At 36.5% G+C, this 18,721-nt stretch overlaps 1 protein-coding gene and 1 pseudogene across 1 annotated transcript; one reads left to right on the plus strand and one right to left on the minus strand.

Moving 5' to 3' along the window:
• Positions 1–1,167: 1,167 nt before the first annotated feature.
• LOC131408841 (olfactory receptor 5p57-like) lies at positions 1,168–2,106 on the minus strand. Its single transcript, XM_058545900.1, has one exon. It carries the CDS (start codon positions 2,104–2,106, stop codon positions 1,168–1,170), a length of 939 nt encoding a protein of 312 aa, XP_058401883.1.
• Positions 2,107–6,813: 4,707 nt separating this feature from the next.
• LOC131409142 (olfactory receptor 10J4-like) lies at positions 6,814–15,619 on the plus strand (annotated as a pseudogene).
• The last annotated feature ends 3,102 nt before the right edge of the window (positions 15,620–18,721 follow it).

Raw genomic sequence — 18,721 nt, forward strand, 5'->3', positions numbered from 1 at the left:
TGGATGCCCAGTTAATTATTTAACAATGGGACAAAAAGGAGGGACGTCTCATACAGCCATGAAGCTGACGTGACTCTGGATTTAAAGTTTTGGACAGTAGACTCATTGCTGATGATTAAATAGAAAAATCACATAACTTGTATTAAGATTAATCTGATATTTACATTTCATTAAAGCAAAAAATCAGGTTCCTAAAAATTTTATCCCTTTTTTATTAAAAAAAGTATTCAAATAGGAAAAAAAAAACTGGGAGAAGAAACACAAGGAGGTCTTTTATTATTATTTCATAATAATACAAAAAATTTTAAATTCTATAAATGAAATTAGGTGCAGTTTAGAGAGAGCATTTTCAGGGCTGTCCCAGAAGTTCCAGTGAAATTATGTGCAAAAATCTTAAAATTTCAGTATCAGAGGCAATAGAACCTGGAGGGAAAGAAATAGTTTAACAAACATTACAGAAGTATGCAGCAAACATTTGACGAGATTGAAACACCTAAGAAAAAAAAAAAATCTTACTTCTTCACCTAGAAGGGAGCCACGTCATGCCATTAACTCTGAGTAGGCTCCCTTTCAGAAACTCCTGAATGTATTTTGTGGAATAGATTCCCGTAATGGAAGAGCGAGTAGCTAAATGGAGTTTTCCCATAACTTCTGAGTTGGTTTCACAAGGCTCAGCTGCAGAGGTATAGTGGGAGGAATCCTGTTGGTCAGGCTCAGATCACAAGGCAACAGAAGCTTTGTAACTACTAGCATGAGTGATTGCAGTCCCTAGATTATCTGTACAGCATGGACACCAACTCTTTCAGATGATGATATCTTGGATGGTAACACTAGTCTTTATTTCCCATTCGAAGAGTTTCAATGCTTCCAGCTGTTAATTCCAAAGACCTCATTCAAACAGCACAGAACTTATTTGAAGAGCTTTGTACTTATAGATGCAAGAAATGGTGGGTGCAGTAAGGATACAGAAAATGTTTTTTGTTAGATGTTCCTATATTAGTGAATCCATATTTATTCTTTAAACTGAAAACTTTCTTGAGAATAACAAAATGAAATTAGTGACTCTAGAATACTATGAATATACACTGAAATTTACTTAGTACATTATCCATTCATCCTCAGGAGAGGTCCTCAGCATACCTGTGTATTATTAAAAATCAGATTTGTTCAGGACCACCAATGTGTTCCAGCCATCAGTTTTCTCATGGCCTCTTTAACCTGTTTGTTCCTCAGACTGTAGATGAGAGGGTTCAACATGGGGATCACAACCGTGTAGAATACAGACACCACTTTGTTTTGTTCACTTGAGTAGCTGGACTTGGGCATCACATAAACAAATGTAATGGTCCCATAGAACAGAGTGACTGCTGTGAGGTGGGAGGTGCAGGTGGAGAAGGCTTTGTGCCACCCCACAGTACAATGCATCTTCAGGATGGAGAAAAGGATGGAGACATAAGAGAGAGCAATGATAAACACAGTGACCACAATGATGGAGCCAGAAGAGATGGCTGGAATTATTTCTGAAGTAAAATCATGAGAACAAGAAAGTTTCAAAAGTGGTGAATAGTCACAGAAAAAGTGATTGACTTTATTTGGTCCACAGAAGGACAGACTTAATAAACAGCTAGTAAATATCCAAGCGTTCACACATCCGCCCACATAGGATATCCCCACTAAGAGAACGCAGATTCTGGGGGACATGTGGGTGGAGTAGAGCAGGGGAGAGCAGATGGCCACATAGCGATCATAGGCCATCACGGCCAGCAGGAAGCTCTCAGCTGTCCCAAATGTGACTCCAGAACAGAGTTGAGCCACACAGCCAGCAACAGGGAGAGAGGTTCCTTCCCTGAGGAAGCCCATAAGCATGACAGGTGTGACTGATGAGGAGTACCCAATATCTACAAAGGCCAAATGGCAGAGGAAAAGGTACATTGGAGTATAAAGCTGAGGGCTGCTTCTGATTAATATGATTATGCTGACATTGCCCATTAAAGTGACCACATAGATAATTAGAAACAAGACAAATAAAATGGCACAAACTGTACTATCCTCCGTTAACCCCAGAAGAATGAACTCTATCACAGTTGTGTAGTTTCCAGTCCCCATTTATACTGGGAATGGTGCCCACTGAAAAAAAAACAAGTGGATATTAGAATGGAAGAAATATGTAATTTGTATACTTATTATTAATTATAATATAAATATAAATTTAATATATATAATATAAATTACAAAACATTATTATTATAATATATATAATTATTATAATATACATAATATAAATTACAAAAACATAGAAATTCAAGTGTAAATTTGGTAGGAAGTGCTTTTATACATAATACCTCGTGTAAAACTTAATAGTATAATTTTCATTGACATAAGGCCAGGAATACTCAGATAAAAAATGTTTTAACTTAACAAACTTAACTCGTATTTGCATCATGTTGTTAGTTTAGGAGTTCCTTAAACAATAAAGATCAACTAAAATTTAAAATAATAATATATTTACTTCAAATATTCAAAGTCAAGAATATTGAACTCACACATACACATACCCACCAGGATCACAGCCATATGCTTACCCAACTACATGGCACACTTTTTTTTTTTTAAAGATTTTTATTTATTTATTTTTTCCCCCCAAAGCCCCAGTAGATAGTTGTATGTCATAGCTGCACATCCTTCTAGTTGCTGTATGTGGGACGCGGCCTCAGCATGGCCGGAGAAGCAGTGCGTCGGTGCGCGCCCAGGATCCGAACCTGGGTCACCAGCAGCGGAGTGCGCACACTTAACCGCTAAGCCATGGAGCCGGCCCCCACACTTTTATTCTTAATAGAAATGCTTGAATAATGGTACGTGTGAATTGTCTGAGCAATAGTATGCCATGTTATGAACACCATATAAATATGTTTCTAAACACCAAAGTCCTAGCTTCATTATCTTTATTCAGGACAGAGCTAACAACTTTAGTAACAGGCATAGACCCCAGACTGAATGAGAGCTTAAAATTTTAAAGAAAATTGATGTATATAACACAAATTCAGAGTAGGTTATGAGTGCCATTATGGCATGGAAGCAAAGTGTTGTACAAAAATGCCATCAGCTATGGAGCCTGGGATCGGATTCCACCTTTGTCACTGACTCTCTGTGAAATCTTAGACAATTTAAATCAACTCTTCAACTCTTCAACACTTCCTTACTTTATTCGTTAAAAAATATATACCTCATAGGATTCTTGGTTTGAATAAAATGATATATATGATAACATCAAGCATGGCTCACAGAGGGAAGTGGATGCTCAACAAATGATTATTTCCTTAGAATAACCAAACCTTAAGTTGTAATGCAAAATGAGAGACACACATTTCTATTTCAATATAAAAGGAAACTTATTACCTGCAGAAGTTTGTACCTCAACAATAAGAACAAGTGCCAAAGAACTGTCACTGTAAAGCAAGGCTACATTTAAAAGATTCGGGCTCTTTTGGGATATAACCCCTTGAGTACATTACTTGTTTATGAAAATTCCACTGAAAACCCTCAAGACAGAGAAAGTTACAGGTAAACATGCTCATGTAAATCTGTCTTGTCTGCAAACATCTATATAGTTTTTGAGTGCGCATTCATCTTTTTAAATGAAAAATTTGAGGGATTGCTAAAATCATTCCAACTGTTTTGGGACTCACAGGAATAAACATAGTGTAGCAAATATAATTTCATTTTAAAATAGAAATCCTTCTGGGAAAAAACAAGAGCTTATGGAGGCCAGCCCGGTGGTGTAGTGATTAAGTTCGCATGCTCTGCTTCTGCAGCCTGGGGTTCGTGGGTTTGGATCACTGGCATGGACCTATGCACCACTTATCAAGCCATGCTGTGGCAGCATCCCATATACAAAATGGAGGAAGATGGGCACAGATGTTAGCCTGGGTCCAATCTTCCTCAGCAAAAAGGGGAAGATTGGCAATGGATGTTAGCTTATGGCGAATCTTCCTCACCAAAAAAAAAAAAAAAAGAAAAAAAATAAGAGCGTATGATTTTTATATATTTCTAGATGATACCTTTTTAATTGAATGTTTTATTTTGAGATAATTATAGATTCACATGCAGCTGTGGGAAATAATAATAAAAAAATCTCTATACCTTTACTGAGTTTCTCCAAATGGTAATACCTTGTAAAACTATAGTAAATTATCACAAGCAGGATATTGAAAGTGATACAGTTATGATACAGATCCCTCATGTGACCTGTTAAGCCACAATAACTTCCCTTTAGTCTCCATCCCTTCCTTAACTTCTGGTAAACCCTAATCTGTTCTCCATTTCTATAGTTTTATCATTTCATGAATTGTATCATTATGGTATTTCCCTCTCTATCTCCAGTAATTTGCCTTGTGCTGAAGACTACGCTACCTGACATTAGATCAGCCACTCCTTCTTTCTTTCAATTAATGTTTACATGCTATATGTTTTACCATTTTTAACTTTCAACCAGCTTACATATTTGAAGTGAATTTCTTATAAACAGCATAGAAGGGTTATGTTTTTTAATCCACTCTGCTAGGGAGGGCCCAAAAAGAAATAAGGGCCATATCTTTGGAAAATGGAGAAAAGATAATCTTTGTTATATAGTGAGTGGCAAGAGGCCTAGCTCAGTTGTGTCCTACAATTATGTGGAAAGCAGAACCTGTAAGTGTTGAACTTGGATATTTACCTGAAGAAATTTACAAGCAAAGTGCTGAAGGTGCAGCCTGGTTCTTCTTACTGGTTATAGCAAAATGTGAGAAGACACAGATAACTTGAGAAAGAACGGTTGAGCAAAAGGAACGAGGACTTGATGATTTGGGAAATTCTCAGCATATCTAGATTGCAAAAGATGCTAAAATTGTGATATTCACTGTTTGGAAAGTATGCACTAGGGAGAAAGCCAAGGGTGTGTTAGGAAAATGCTTCCCTAGTGCTGAAGAGTTTAGGCGTGGGACTCATGAATTCTTCAACAATCTCAGAAGAAGTCATGAATAGAGATGGGATTATCCAGGAAATATTTGAGGAGGACCCTCTTGTATACTGTTGTAAATACCATAACACATATGGGAGACCCAAAGAAATTTTTTTAATAATATACCATCAGAAACGTGTTACTTAGACTGAAAAAGACTGGACAGAACTAAATGGAAGAAAGCTGTGAGACTGAAAATTCTACATGCAGGAGCAGGCTGACAAAACTACTCAGTTTAAATACGTACTATCTTGCAAAAAAAAGAAAGAATATCGTCAATGAGAGAAACTTTGTCCCAGAAACTGAAGACTTGAGTCCAGGGTAAAGAGCCATAGGAACAGAGGCTGGAGTTGTGCTCACAGAGATCTGAGATGTAGGACCATAGGGTGTAGCGACAGGACCAGAGGGTGCAGCACTGAGACACAGAGGATTATTCCTAGGCCTTAAAATCTGATGGATTTGTGGTGCTTGAGTTCAAAGTTTCTTGGCCTTGGTGACCCTTTCCTTCTTTCCAATAAGTCAGAAAAACAATCCCTGACTTCATAGAACTTACATTCCAGTATTCTAGTATTGGCAGAATGATAATAAATTATATAACTGAATGAAGTGAACAAACAAATCAAGTTAAAGTTTGGGGTAAGAGCTTTTCAGGTAGCTTTTGCTTCATTCAGATTCATGAGACAAACTGAAAAATCCATGAGAAGAATGAGCCACTGAAGATAGAGAAGAATAAGCACACATTAAAATGATTGTTTGTTTACGTCTGGGACTAACAAGTGGGAAAAAAAAACTGGCAAAATTTCTTAAAGTTTTAAATGCTATCCTCTAAGATCCCTCTTTGGGGAGTCTATCCTATAGATAATAATAACCTGAGAATATAAATATAAAATATACTATATAAGTATAAAAAATATTCATTTACATGATTGTTAAAATAGAAATACTGCAAGGGGTCTAGTGTGCATCAATAAGGGAAAGGTTAAAAAAAATTATGACAGCCTGATACTATGGATTACTCTGTAGCTATTGAAATAATGAAATGGCTATGTTGAGCCTCTGAAAGAATGCCATGATATATTCTTATATTTTTCCTTTCCACAATCTCTAATAGATTTTTTCATAGATGTTTCATAACCATTTGTTCTTGTTTTATATCTGTAGTACTTTCTCCTGAATAACTAAAGATATTCATTATATTTACTTCAATGTACAACCTTGTTATGGTAGCTTTACAAATTCTATTTCTTCAGGTTTATGTGCTGTCATTTGAATTTGTTGTCACTTTTGTGTGATTCTGGAAATCCCAAAGTATTTTGGGAATATATATTATAAGTTCATCTTTACAATTGAGATTTTCTGCTTAACTGCCCACTGATTATGTCTGTAAAACTCACAAGAAAAGTACAAAGGCAGTGGTATTCCTCCTTGTTTTCAGTTAGAGAGGCAAGTGGACAAGAGGTATAGCCAGGCATTGTACCTCAGGTGTCTTCTGGACTATACTGCCTTCCATTGACTCTGCAAAAAAGAACTGTTCCTGTTTGGAGACATACACCCCAATAAGTGCTCTCTCTCCCACTGGATGACGTATTAGGCTATAAACAGGGGTAAGATAGGCTGACTTCCCTCCTCAAAGCAATACTACTTATTCACTTGTTAGTTGTCTGGAGCCCTTCGAGCTTCCATCCCCATTTAACAGGAATATTCTTGGTATTTTAACAAACCATCCATATGATTCTGATGTGCACTAAAGTTTGAGAATTGCTGCTGTAGCGTTCTCAACCTTGGCTGAACATCAGAATCACCTGGAGAACTAAAATATGCTCATATCTGAATCTCATCCCAAAGATTCTGATTTAATTGATTTGGAGTATGGCCTGGGCATTTGGATTAATAAAAGTTCCTCAAGTGATTTTATATGCAGGTAACGATGCAAACTACTAATTTTTTCATTTCAGTTTGCATAGCTGGAAAATCACTGTGTGCAGAGTCCCCTCTGTTCTGTATCAGATGTTTGTTTAGTGGGAATTCCTCCTGGAGTCAAAGATCATTGACCAACATTATCACTGCCCTGAGCTAATGGGACTCATGCATCCCTTTTCAAGCTTTCATGATTATTTCATAGGGAAAAGTATGAGAAAGCCCTGATATATGTATTACTCAACTGCTGTTATTGCAATCCAAAACTCTTGAACTGATACTTGAGGCAGACTATGAAGTAATTTGATAGATGGGAAAAGTAGTTTTCCCTATTCATTATTCATTTATCAGATATTTATTGAACATTAACAGTCTTTCATACTGTCTTCCAGGCAGTGGGGATAAAATGGTGAATGATACTATGTTCCTGCTCCCATGGAGCTTAGATTCTAGTGGGCAAGATAGAAAGTAAACTATAAACAAACGTATAATAAGATAATGATCAATTGCAATGGCTATGGAGGAAATAAACAGGGCAATTTCTTATAATAAGTAACTTCTGTCACGGCATTCTGAATTCACTCAGAAAAGCAAACCTCCTCATGGTGACTATATATATATATATATATATATGCTGAATACACATCAAAAAGCCTTAGCAGTATTCAAAATGAAGTAAACACAGAGAAGTTAAATAATCTGTCTGAGATCACAAATAAAATGATGAGACAGGGATTTTAATGTAAGCAGTTTGATTCTGAAACCTACATTCTTAACACTTTCACCATTTCTTGATCAAGTATACCTTTCATCATTAAAAAAATCTTTTTGTGTCACTTTTAGCAATTTTTGCCTTAAAGTCTACTTGGCACCAGACATGTCTCTATGCTTTCTTTCTTCTTTTATAATGTTCCTGGTGTATCTTTTTCCAGCCATTTATTTTAAGTCTTCCTCTTCCAGGTTTGAACCAACCTTCCAAGTTTCATTTTGTTCCTTTTTTCTTCACATGTGGTTGTTAAGATATATATCCTGTTTCTAGCATTGTAAGATTACATTATGACAAAGAGCAGTAGAGTTAACAGAACCCTCGTCAAATTTGTGAATGTATATGTTGTCTGTCCCACGTTAGTCCTTCTTTCTGATAAGAATGGAAAATAATGGGGGAAATGATGTTAGCAAGATGGCAGAGAAAGAAGTCTCAGCTCTTGGTCCCACACAGAAACACCTTGTTTTGGGACAAGTAGAAATGAAAATACCTTTATGAGATATCCAGAGTCCAGTTAAGAAGTTGCCATACTCTAGACAAACACAAAACCAAGTAATCACATGGAAATGGGTAAGAAGAACAATTTCACTTTCCCTTTGTTGGCCCCTCCCACATGCTGTCACAGCTCAGTGCTGACAAAAATCACCACAGCCCACAGCTTCTCACTCTGGAAAGGAGAAACTGGAGCAAGCATTGAACCTCCTGGTCCTTCAGTGAGCTGCCTGAGGATTTGGTTTATGTCTTGCTTCATCCGAAGAACTGATGGAACTAGCATAGCTTGATGGGGACAGGTGAGAACAAAAGAAAAGGGGCAGGCTGCTGGCTGCACTTGGCATAGCTCTGCAAGATTGGCAGAAGGTGCGGAAGCTGAGGCTGCTCCCCTAGGAGGGAGGGAGAGGAGTAGAGTGTGCCTCCACATCCCAGCCTTACAGTGTGTTCCTGGAGTGTCCAGTTTCTGTCTCTCCAGACCTGGAACACTGACAGAGCCAGCATATTTTGATAGGGGCAGCCAAAAACAAAGAAGAAGTTGTGGAATATTTCATATTCCTGGCACAGTTCTGCTAGATTAGGACAAGGCAAAGAAATAGAAGTTTATCCCCCTTGAGGTAGGAGAGAAATGAAGCATGCATGCAATTTCCTGACCTTTGGTACTGAAGTAAGATAGCAGAGGGATCCAGAAAAGACACAGCAATAAGAAAAGTTTGAGAGTCTTCCAGAATCTCCAGGCAGGCTGACTGGAGAAAGTCTTTCCTGGTTACAGCCAGTCCATATAGACTGGAAGAGGGAGCTGTTTCCTAAATTCACAGACACCAGCAAAGGTACAAGGTACATGAAGAATCAGGGAAACCTGACACAATCAAAGAAACAAAATGCATCTCTAGTAATTGACCCTAAAAAAATGGAGATCCACATATTGCTGGACAAAAAATTCAAAATAATCATGTTAAAGAGGATCAGTGAGCTTGAAAACAACACTGATAGACAATCTAACAAAATCAGAAAAAAATTAACAAAATGAGAATATCAATAAGGAGATAGAAAATATAAAATAGAAGCAAACATAAATTCTGAGGCAGAATAATACAGTAACAACTGAAAAATTCAATAGAGGGGTTCAACTGCAGATTTGATCAAGCAGAAAAAAGAATCAGTGAACTCAAAGTCAAGTCACTTGAAATTATCTAGTCAAGAAGCAGAAAAAAAAAAGAAAAATACTGAAGAAAGCCTAAGGGTATTGTGGGACACCAGAAAGGGAACCAATATGTGCAATATGAGAGGCAAAGAAGGAAAAGAGAAAGAAAAGGAGGCAGAAAAATCAATTAAATATTAATGGTCACAAGATTCTCAATTCTGGGAAGGAAATTGAACATCCAAATCCATGAAGCCCAAAAGATTTCCAAATATGAAACAATCCAAAAATCTACACCATAACACATTAAAATTAAATTGTAAAAGTGATGACTAACAGAGAATTTTGAAAGAAGCAAGAGAAAGCAATTCATCACACACAATGGAGCACCCCTGAAAATGTCAGTAGTTTTCTCAGCATAAACCTCTCATGCCAGGAGGGAGAGGGATGATATATTCAAAGTGCTGAAAGAAAAACATTATCAGCCAAGAATACCATCCCTGGTAAAACGGTCCTTAAAAATGAAGGAGAGATATAGCCTTTCCAGACAAACAAAATCTGTGGGAATTCAGTGGCACTAGATGTACCTTACAAGCAATGTTGAAAGGAGTTCTTCAAGTTGAAACAAAATGACACTAAAGAGCAACCCAAAAGCATATAAAGTATAAAGCTCACTAGTAAAGGTAAATATGTAGACAAAGAATACTGTAATACTATAATAGTGGTATATTAATCATTTTCACCATAGTATAAAAGTTAAAAGACAAAAGTATTAAAAATAACTATAAAAAACCATGTTAATGGTTACATAATAAAAAGGATAGAAATTGTGACATCAATAACATAAAGTTTAGAGGGGAGAAATTAAAGTATAGAGTTTTTGTATGCAATTAAAGTTAAGTTTGTATGAACTTAAAATGCACTGCTATAACTATAAGATCTCTGTATATAAACCTAATGGTAACTATAAAAAAACACTTATAGAAAATACATAAAAAATAAAAAGAATGGAATTAAAGCATATTATCACAAAAAATCAACAAATCACAAAGGAAATAAGCAAAAGAGAAAAAGATGGACAAAAGAAGTATAAGGAAGAAAACAATTAACAAAATGGTAACAGTAAGTCCTTACATATCAACAGTTACTTTAAACAAAAATGAATTAAACTCCCTCAGTGAAAAGACATAGAGTAGCTGAATGGAATAAAAAGCAAGATTGAGCAATATACTGTTTACAAGAGAAACACTCCAGATTTAAGGACATTCATACGATGAAAGTGAAGGGATGGAAAAAGATATTCCATGAAATAGTAGCCAAAAGAGGTCAGAGGTGGCTATACTTATCAGACAAAATAGACTTTAAGTCAAAAATTGTCACAAGAGACAAATAGGGACACTTTATAATGATAAAAGGGTCAATCCATTAGGAAGATATAACAATTATATATGCACATAACATCGGAACACCTAAGTATATAGACCAAACACTGACAGAACAGAAGGGAAAAATAAATATCAATACAATAATAGTAGGAGACTTAAATACAACACTTTCAATAATGGATAGAACACCCAGACAGAAAACCAATAAGTAAACAATAGACTTAAACAATACTATAGGCCAAATGAACCTAACACATATATATAGAACACTCCATCAAAGGAGTAGAACACACATTCTTCTCAAGTGAACACACATCATTCTGCAGGATAGAACATATGTTGGTCACAAAGGAAGTTTAACAAATTTAAGATTAAATCATACCAAGTATCTTTTCTGACCACAATGGAATGAAAATTTTAAAAAAAGGAAGGGAAGAAAAACTGGAAAACCCAGAAATATATGGAAATTAAACAACACACAGCTAAACAACAAATGGATCAAAAAGAAATTAAAAATGAAATTAGAATATATCTTGAGATAAATGAAAATAAAAACACAACATACCATATCTTGTGGGGGAGCAGCAAAAGCAGTAGTAAGAGGAAAGTTTATAGTGATAAATGTCTTCATTAAGGAAAAGGAAAGATCTCAAATAACCAACTTAACCTTACATCTCAAGAACTAACTAAGCCCAAAGCTAGCAGAAGGAATAGAGTAACAAAGATTACAGTAGAAATAAATAAAATAGAAAAACTCAGTGAAACTAAGAGTTCTGTTTTTCAAAAAATAGTTAAAAGTGACAAACAGTTAGCTAGACTAACCAAGAAAAAATGAAAGAAGATTCAAATAAATAAAATTAGAAGTTAAAGAAGAGACATTACTACTGATTTCACAGAAATAAAAAGAACCATGAGACTAGTATGCACAATTATAAGCCAACAAAGTAGAAAATCTGAAAGAAATGGATCGATTCCTAGAAACATAAAAGTATGAAGTCTGAATCATAAAGAAATAGAAAATCTGTGTAGACTAATAATAAGTAAGGAGATTGAAGCAGTAATCAAATTCTCACTACAAAGAAAAGCTCAGGACCAAATGGCTTCACTCATGAATTCTACCAAACATTTAAGGAAAAATTAAATCCAATCTTTCTCAAACTCTCCCAAAAAACTGAAGAAAAGGAATTCCTTCCAAATTCATTTTATGAGGCCAGCAGTATCCTGATAGAAATCAAGACAAATACACCTCACTAAAGAAAAGTACAGGCCAATGTCCCTGATGAACAGTGTACATAGATGCAATAATCCTCCACAAAATACTGGCAAATCTAACTCAACAGCACATTTTTTTAAAAAAAGGAATCATACAACATGATCAAGTGGGTATTCCTGGGATGCAAGGATGGTTCAACTGATGCAAATCAATTGATGTGATACACCACAATAACAAAATGAAGGATAAAAATTGCATGATCATCTCTATATATGCAGTTACAGTATTTGACAAAATTCAACATCTTTTCATGATAAAAACTCAAAGTCCAGAAAGAATTTACCTCAACATAATAAAGGCCATATATGATAAGCCCACAGCTGACATCATACTCAATAGTGAAAAACTGAAAGATTTTCTTATAAGATTAGGACAAAGCAAGAATGCCCACTCTTGCCACTTCTATTAAACATAGAAGTCCTAGCCAGAGCAAGAAAAATAAGTCATCCAATTAGGAAAGGAAGAAGCAAAATTATCTCTACTTGCAGATGACATGATCTTATATAGAAAACGATGAAAATTAAAAAAAACTGTTAGAATTAATGAAAAACTTCAGTAAAGTCACAAGATACAAAATTAGTGCACAAATATCAGTTTCTCTTCTAATCATTAACAATGAACTACCTGAAAAGGAAATTAAGAAAACAACCCCATTTACAGTAGAATGAAAGAGAAGAATATATTTAGGAATAAACATAACCAAGAAGGTGAAAGATTTGTACTCTGAAAGCTCCAAAACATTGAAGAAAGAAATTAAAGAAGACACAAATGAATAGAAAGACACCCAATGTTCATGGATTGGAATGATATTGTTAACATGTCCTACTACTCAAAGCCATATCCCTATTCAATGCAATCGCTATCAAAATCCTTATGGCATTTTTTTCATAAATAGAAAAATCCATTCTAAAATTTGTTTGGAAACACAAAAGATCCTGAATAGCCAAGGGAATCTTGAGAAATAAGTAAAAAGCTGGAAGCATCACACTTCCTGATTTCAAATGTATTAGAAAGCTACAGTAATTAAAACAGTATTATACCAGTATAAAAATAGACGTAGAGACCAATGGAATGGAACAGAAAGTCCAGAAATAAATTCATACATACACTGTCAAATGATCTTTAATAAGAATGCCATTACTACAAAATGGGAAAGAAATATTCCTTTCAATAAATAATGTTGGAAAACAGATATCCACATGCAAAACAATGAAGTTGGACTCTTATACCATACACAAAAATCAACTCAAAATATATTAAATACTTAAATATAAGATCTGAAACTGTAAAACTCCTAGAATAAAACAGAAGGAGAAGCTTCATGACTTTTGTTTTGGCAATGATTTCTTGGATGACATCAAAAGTACAGTCAAAAAATAGATAACTGGGACTACATCAGACTAAAAATGCTCTGCAAAGAAAAGGAAGCAATCAACAGAGTGAAAAGCCAACCTACAGAAGAGCAGAAAATATTTGCAAACCTTAAATCTTGTAAGTGGTTAATTTCCAAAATATATAAGGAACTCCTACAACTCAGTAGCAAAAAAATCTAATACCCAAGTGAAAAATGGACGTAAGACTAGAAAAGGTATTTCTCCAGTGAAGATCTTTGACAACCTTCCAGTCAGTAGGCAGCTGTGTGTGGCACAGACATAAGAAAAGTGTTACATTTAACAACGACAGAAGTTAAAATCAAAATTCTATGGAGTGTCTTCATATCGCTTTACTGCACTTACCTCTTACAAGATGGGATGTTTAATGAACAGTCAAAATAGAAATATAATTTGCCAAAGTGACTTGAGAAGTATGGGTTGATTCTATTCAGTTTTGTATCGCAAAGCAAACCACATAACAGGTATATCTCCTAGAAAATGTCTTGGAAGTTCTGCTAAAAACCCAAAGTTCATTACAACATAATGACTAGAATGTGCCATTCTAGAATAAGACAGTACCTCCAAAATCATTTTGACTCCAATCTAGTCCATTATATTATACTAGCCTTCTGGAAAAGAGCCTCAATGAGGAGTTCTTAAGAACTTGAAAGTGATTGATACGTATTAAGAACTAATGATATCACGGATCTCAAACTCCAATTATTACCATGGATAGGAATTCAGCAGAAGTTACAAAACGTTAAATTCATTCGCGTGTTCTAGTCATTCTCACTTTTGGAGCTGCTTCATGTGGTGCAATGATGAAAATAGAATTTCATTGAAAGAAAAGTCAAAGTTCATTTGAAAAATTTCACTGATCTCCCTAAAAATTCTAAAATGTTATGTTCATTTTAAACGATTTAAAGGATAGAATTCCTTTATTCATTCACACAATAGTTTATTAAGCACTCCTGAATACCAAGGTACAATTACATCCCAAAAGCATTTGAAAAGTGTGGCATCACAAAATCCAGTGGGTCAAACAAAGCAATTTTATTCCTGCTTTCCACATTACATGCAGATCCTGCTTGGAAAAGAGAGAGATAAAGAGTGCTTTTGTGGGTAGAATCAAAGAAGATATTTGGGTCCACTCTATGTTACTTATGCAGATTCTCATACTAGAATCATTCTCTTCACTCTGACTCCTGAACTTGACTTCAGTCAGGTGCATTTAGTATCACTTTCTCAGGCTGTCCCACGAAGAGTTGCCTTAAACTACCCAGGTGACCTAGATTAAAGTCTAGGTGACATCAGTGCATGTGCATATTTTTACGATCATCTCAGAGTCTTAACCTCAAGAATCTCTGCACCTTTGAAAGAAACTTGCTGTGCACACCAAGAAGACGGGCAGTCATAACACAGTGAGCACATTCCTTCTGTAGGGTTTTTCCAGTTTCCCAGACCTACAGAGTCTCCTCTTTGTGGTGATTTTCTTCTCCCAAGTGACCATCCTAGCCGCAAATGAGTCCATAATGGTGGCCATCAAGCTCAGTCACAATCTTCACACCCCCATGTACTTTTTCCTCTGTGGCCTGTCCTTTTCAGAATCATGTACCACTAGGGTAATCATCCCCACATGTTAGTGGACTTGCTATCAGACAGCAAGACCATTTCTCTTCCTGAGCGTGGAACAGATATTTTTCTTCTTTGGCTTAGGAGGCAACAACTGCTTCACCATGACTGCCATCTCCTATGACTGTTACACTAACATTCACAACTCACTGCATTATGCTATACAAATGACCCATAAGTTGTGTTTTCAGCTGATTTTCGCCCCTTGGATGGTTGGATTCCTCGTTTCTCTGTGCATCACCATCACAGTGTTCAACTTGTCTTTCTGTGACTCCAACACCATCCGGCACTTCTTCTGCGACATCTCGCTTGAGGTCTCCCTTGTTTGTGATTACACTTTGTAACATGAAATAGCTATTTTTGTACTCTCTGCCTTCGTGATCGTGGGCAGCTTTATTTTAATTATGATTTCCTATGTCTTCATTGGGTCCATAGTTTTGAAGATGCCTTCTGCAAATGGAAAGTATAAAGCCTTCTCGACTTGCTCCTCTCACCTCGCTGTAGTGTGCATCCACTATGGATTTGCTTGCTTCGTTTATCTGAGGCCCAAGGACAGTGATTCATTCCATGAAGATATGCTGATGGCTGTGACATACACAGTTCCATCATCTCTGCTTAATTCTGTCATCACAGTCTAAGAAACAAAGACATGCAGAAGCCCTAAGGAAGGCAACAGACAATGCAAATAGGTTTATCCTTAAGATGGTAAATAAAAGGACCCTGAACATTTAAAAAATTTACATAATGTTAATAAATAAAAGTGAATAAAGTGGAGTACTTTCAATAAAAATCATCACGTTGAGTACAAAGCAATTAAAATATCATCTACTTACCTGATATATCATGGCATCACCACTTTTCTAGTACAAACAGCAACAGTTTTAAAATATTTTTAATATATATGTGTGAATGTGTGTGTGCATGCATGTATGTATGTTTATACACAGATATGCATGCAGTAAAGGGATCAAAACATGTTTTGCAACACAGCATTTTCATGAGAATTGTTGGATAAATCTTTCCGTTTATGGATTGTAGTTTTAGTGTCAATTCCCAGAACTTTTTCATTAGCCCTATATCTTAAATATTTTCTCTTATTTTTTTCTGAAATTTTTACAGCTTGTAGTTCTACATTTTACATTTAAGTCTGTGATCTGTTTTGAGTTAAGCCTTGTATTAGCTGTGAGGTTTAGGTTGAGGGCCTTCTCTCCCTCATGGATGTCCAATTGCTCCAGCATCATTTTTGAAAAGGCTTTGTTCTTTCAGTGGCTTGTTTTTGCACCTTTTGAAAAAATCAGTTGGACATACTTGTTTGGGTCTTTCTCTGGGTTCTCCACTCAGCTTTGTTGATCTGTGTGTCTGTTCTTTGACCAGTACCACACTGTCCTGATGCCTGTAGCCATACAGTAAGCCTTGGTATCTGATAGATTGATTCCTCTAACATTATTCTTCTCTTTCAAGGTTATTTTATATATTTTAGGACCTTTATTCTTTCATAACGTCAGGATTTAGTGCTGTAAATTTCCCTCTCAGCACTGCTTTACCTGAATCTCACGTTTTCATATGTTGCCTTTGAAAATTTTCTGTCTTGTTCTATGTATTTTTTATTTATCTATTTATTTATTTATCTTTTGTGAGGAAGATCAGCCCTGAGCTAACATCCATGCTAATCCTCCTCTTTTTGCTGAGGAAGACCGGCTCTGAGCTAACATCTATTGCCAACCCTCCTCTTTTTGTTTTCCCCCCAAAGCCCCAGTAGATAGTTGTATGTCATAGTTGCACATCCTTCTAGTTGCTGTATGTGGGACGCAGCCTCAACATGGCCGGAGAAGCGGTGCATCGGTGCGCGCCCTGGATCGGAACCCCAGGCCGCCAGTAGCGGAGCGCGTGCACTTAACCGCTAAGCCACCGGGCCAGCCCCTGTATGTATTTTTTAAACACTGGAGTTCCAACTTTACTTTTATCATTTACTTGCTGTTTAGAGAACGTAATTTAGCCGTTACTTAAAGGTAGAATTGTTGGGAACAAATTCTCTTAGCTTTCCTTCACCAGAAATGTCTTTATTTCTCCATCATTCCTGAAGGCTATTTTGCCAGATATAGAATTTACATTTTAAAATTCTATGCTTTTAGTTCTTGAAAAATATTGAACCACTTCCTTCTGGCCTTCATGGTTCCATGAGAAACTTGCTGTCTTTCATATTGCTTCTTTGAATAAGTAATGATTCCTTTCTCCCTGAGGCTTTTAAGGTTTTTCTTTTTTTTTTTTTTTTTCTTTTTTTAACTTCAGTGATTGTATTTTCAGTTCTAGAATTTTCACTTGGTTATTCTTTTATAACTTGTATTTCATGCTGATATTTCCTTTTGTTGTAATTTGTATCAAAACATTTAATCATAGCTTGTTGAAGCATTTGTTTGATGGCTGCATTAAAACCGTTGTCAGACAATTTCAATATCCTATTCATCTTGGTGTCAGTATACACTGTCTTTCCTCATTGAATTTGTAATTTTTCTGATTCTTGGCATGAGAAGTGAATTCTGAGTATATCAAACATTTAGGATATTATGAGACTCCGGATCACATTCAATCTTTTTTGGACGGATGTTCCCCCGTTGAGGTGTCACTGCAACCAGCAGCTTCCTGCTGAGCACTATTAACACAACTCTGGCAAAAATAGAGTGCTGACTCACACTCCCTCCTTGCAGATGAGAGAGATGGAAGATCAGCTCCCCCTTCAGCCCTGTTGTCTCTTTCCCATGACTTGCGTGACTCCTACCCTTCAAGAAAGCTCAGCTCCTTGGTGGGCACCAATGCCACTACAGAAGGGCATCGGAGAGAGCTGGTTCTCTCCAATGGGAAGGGGGAAGTGGAGAGCTGATTTACACCACTTTGTTGTTGCGGGGTGGAGGTGGATGCTTAACCCCCCACTGGTCCACTTACAGAAGGTTGAGGGGGAATGCTAGCTGGGGAGCAGGGTACATTCTAGCTACACCACACTCCCTCGCAACTCATTGCTGTCAGATGGCAGAGGAGGATCATTTTCACACTGGACACCAATGATACTACCCAGGCAGGAGAATTGGAGGGTGGGTGGAGTGAAGACCAGCTCCCTACTTGGCCCCACTGAAACCTGGGGGTGGGAAGCAGGTACAGTTTTTCCATTGGTGTTTGTCTAGAGTAGGGCAAGTATTGCCAAAATATTTTCTGTTCTGTTAAGGCCACACTTTTCCCACTTCTTTGGCTAGAAGGAACAGGCTTTTCTTAGAGCTCCTTTTGTCTGTGTCTCTTGGATGTTTTGGGTTGGAGGCTTCTGCAGCACCCTGTCCAGGATATAAGGAAGCAATAGGGAAACCCAAGGATTCACCACTATGTGGTTCCTCAGGTCCCAAAGTTCTTAGGAGTCTGCCTTCTTCTTCCTCCTTTCAGAGTCTTCCTATGCTTGTTTGCTGTCTCACATCTAGGGGTATTTTTAATAATAATAAGGAGGACCTAGAGGACTGGAGCTACTCCATCTACAATGGAACCGGAAATCTAAGCCTTTAAACATTTAAAGATATTTATCCATCTTCTTACTTATTTTGTGCCAGAAACTTAGTGTAATACAAGTTAGCCTGACATATCCAGATACAGAGGTCTCCATATTTTCTTTGAACAGAAAGTCCTTTAGTGGTGAAGTATTCTCGAAAAGCCCCTCCTTCCACCCCTCCACAGAGAGTATATGCCCTAAAAGAAGTCAAAGTATTAAGAGG

Source organism: Diceros bicornis, chromosome 7 (assembly GCF_020826845.1).
Source record: "Diceros bicornis minor isolate mBicDic1 chromosome 7, mDicBic1.mat.cur, whole genome shotgun sequence".
NCBI classification, from domain to species: Eukaryota; Metazoa; Chordata; class Mammalia; order Perissodactyla; family Rhinocerotidae; genus Diceros; species Diceros bicornis.

Coding starts and splice junctions, on each gene's coding strand:
- LOC131408841 (XM_058545900.1), bottom strand. CDS start 2,106: ATGGGGACTGGAAACTACACAACTGTGATAGAGTTCATTCTTCTGGGG.